The sequence below is a fragment of the Eschrichtius robustus genome, chromosome 18 (assembly GCF_028021215.1).
Source record: "Eschrichtius robustus isolate mEscRob2 chromosome 18, mEscRob2.pri, whole genome shotgun sequence".
Lineage (NCBI taxonomy): Eukaryota > Metazoa > Chordata > Mammalia > Artiodactyla > Eschrichtiidae > Eschrichtius > Eschrichtius robustus.
Window position 1 is genome coordinate 80,749,009 of NC_090841.1, and position 2,495 is coordinate 80,751,503.

General features: G+C 64.2%; 1 protein-coding gene across 2 annotated transcripts; it reads left to right on the plus strand.

Moving 5' to 3' along the window:
• The first annotated feature begins 239 nt into the window (after positions 1–239).
• On the plus strand, positions 240–1,397 carry SOX1 (SRY-box transcription factor 1). 2 transcript variants are annotated; one of them, XM_068526755.1, is made up of 2 exons: positions 372–1,022; positions 1,101–1,397. In XM_068526755.1, exons 1-2 carry the CDS (start codon positions 384–386, stop codon positions 1,395–1,397), a joined length of 936 nt encoding a protein of 311 aa, XP_068382856.1. In that variant the 5' UTR covers positions 372–383. The 2 variants fall into 2 exon arrangements, with proteins under 2 accessions (XP_068382855.1, XP_068382856.1); XM_068526754.1 differs by having other exon boundaries at positions 240–1,397.
• Positions 1,398–2,495: the final 1,098 nt, after the last annotated feature.

The window sequence follows — 2,495 nt, forward strand, 5'->3', positions numbered from 1 at the left end:
AGTGGTTTGTGCTGCAGAGAAACTTTCCACCTGTGAGCCGGACCGGCGCTAAGTGCGTGTGTTTTTGCCTCTTTTTTGTTGCTGTCGCCTCCACCTCTCCCCATTCTTCTCTCTGCCAGGACCTCTCCCCGCGACCCACGTCTCGTTCCGTCTGAGCCTCTCTCCGTCCCCCCCGCCCCCCGGCTGTCTATGCCCCAGGCCCCCTCCTCGCGGTGCCGGTGAACCCGCGAGCCGCCCCGATGTACAGCATGATGATGGAGACCGACCTGCACTCGCCCGGCGGCGCCCAGGCCCCCACGAACCTGTCGGGCCCGGCCGGGGCAGGCGGGGGCGGCGGCGGCGGCGCGGGAGCCAAGGCCAACCAGGACCGGGTGAAGCGGCCCATGAACGCCTTCATGGTGTGGTCCCGCGGACAGCGGCGCAAGATGGCCCAGGAGAACCCCAAGATGCACAACTCGGAGATCAGCAAGCGGCTGGGCGCCGAGTGGAAGGTCATGTCCGAAGCCGAGAAGCGGCCTTTCATCGACGAGGCCAAGCGGCTGCGCGCGCTGCACATGAAGGAGCACCCGGACTACAAGTACCGGCCGCGCCGCAAGACCAAGACGCTGCTCAAGAAGGACAAGTACTCGCTGGCCGGCGGGCTGCTGGCGGCAGGCGCGGGCGGCGGCGGCGCGGCCGTGGCCATGGGCGTGGGCGTGGGTGTGGGCGCGGCGGCCGTGGGCCAGCGCCTCGAGAGCCCGGGCGGCGCGGCGGCCGGCGGCTACGCGCACGTCAACGGCTGGGCCAACGGCGCCTACCCCGGCTCGGTGGCGGCGGCGGCGGCGGCCGCGGCCATGATGCAGGAGGCGCAGCTGGCCTACGGGCAACATCCGGGCGCGGGCGGCGCGCACCCGCACGCGCACCCGGCGCACCCGCACCCGCACCACCCGCACGCGCACCCGCACAACCCGCAGCCCATGCACCGCTACGACATGGGCGCGCTGCAGTACAGCCCCATCTCCAACTCGCAGGGCTACATGAGCGCCTCGCCCTCGGGCTACGGCGGCCTCCCCTACGGCGCCGCGGCCGCCGCCGCCGCCGCCGCGGGCGGCGCGCACCAGAACTCGGCCGTGGCGGCGGCGGCGGCGGCGGCGGCCGCGTCGTCGGGCGCCCTGGGCGCGCTCGGCTCGCTCGTCAAGTCGGAGCCGAGCGGCAGCCCGCCGGCCCCGGCGCACTCGCGGGCGCCGTGCCCCGGGGACCTGCGCGAGATGATCAGCATGTACTTGCCGGCCGGCGAGGGCGGCGACCCGGCGGCGGCGGCCGCAGCCGCGGCGCAGAGCCGGCTGCACTCGCTGCCGCAGCACTACCAGGGCGCGGGCGCGGGCGTCAACGGCACGGTGCCCCTGACGCACATCTAGGGACGCGGGGGGCCCTGCGGCCGGCGACGCGCCGCCTGGCTTTTGTACAGACGTTTCCACGTTCTCGTAAACAGGCAAACACTGGCGCCGAGCACCAGGTGACACCCGGCCCCCCTAACCGGGAGCTCCTGGGGACCGCTAGGCGGGACCGTTGTGCGTTTGAGACTGAACTTCGGTGTTTTCTTGAGACTTTTTGTACAGTATTTATCACCCGCGGAGGCAGAAAGCGTTTTCTTTGCTCGAGGGGACACAGAGACCAAACCAAGCGAGAGGCGACGCCAGCTTTTTTCGATCCCGGCCGCGCGCCCGCCCTCCGCCCGCATCGCCTCCTGACGGCGTCGGGTGCCGGCGACGCGGGGAGCTGCTCTCATTTGTTATCGGTGTAGTGAGCCAGAGCCAAACACACGCTTTTGGTGGTCGTTACCGCCTTGGGGGCTTGGTTGGTTAACTTATACCAAGAGATCCCCACCTGTACCCCTTTCAGACGGCAGCGTTATTCTGGGTTTTGTAAAACTTTCTGTATCTGAGCATTTCCGGTTTTTTGTTTTGTATTATTTCATGTAAACGCGTTGTGAAGTTTTTATTGGAGGCGTTGCGGTGTGGGCAGGAGGATTCAGATTATGTACATAGTTTCCTGAAAAGCTTTTCTTCTCGAAACGGTAAAGGAACCTCCACCCTGAAAATGCATCGAGCTTTGAGTCAATAAATTTGAGAGAGAGAAGTCCGGTTTTTCCCCCTAAACTTGAAACGTGCTAAATTTAGATTCATGTTTTATGAGCTCAAAACACAATCAGTAAATCTGACTAAGGAGAAAGAAAAATTATCAGCATGAACTAAAACTGAGGGCACCCCAGGGGAGAGGGTACGGTTTTCATGGAGCTGCATTCAGAGGAAAGGAGGGAAGTTAAAATCGGTAGATTATTTTGTAGCGCTTACAGTGTTATTACGGAACGAGAAATAATTGCCCCCCCCAAAAAAATTTAGTTTTGTAGTCCGGCCGTTGGGTGTGTAGTTTTTAGCTGCCGGCCGCTGCCGGCGGGCTTTGCGATCCCTGGTTTCGGGCTTTGCCTCTTGCAGCTGGCCCGGGACCTGAGTGCA

Bases quoted from the DNA above. Each gene is read 5' to 3' on its own strand.
- SOX1 (XM_068526754.1), top strand. From the start codon at position 240: ATGTACAGCATGATGATGGAGACCGACCTGCACTCGCCCGGCGGCGCC.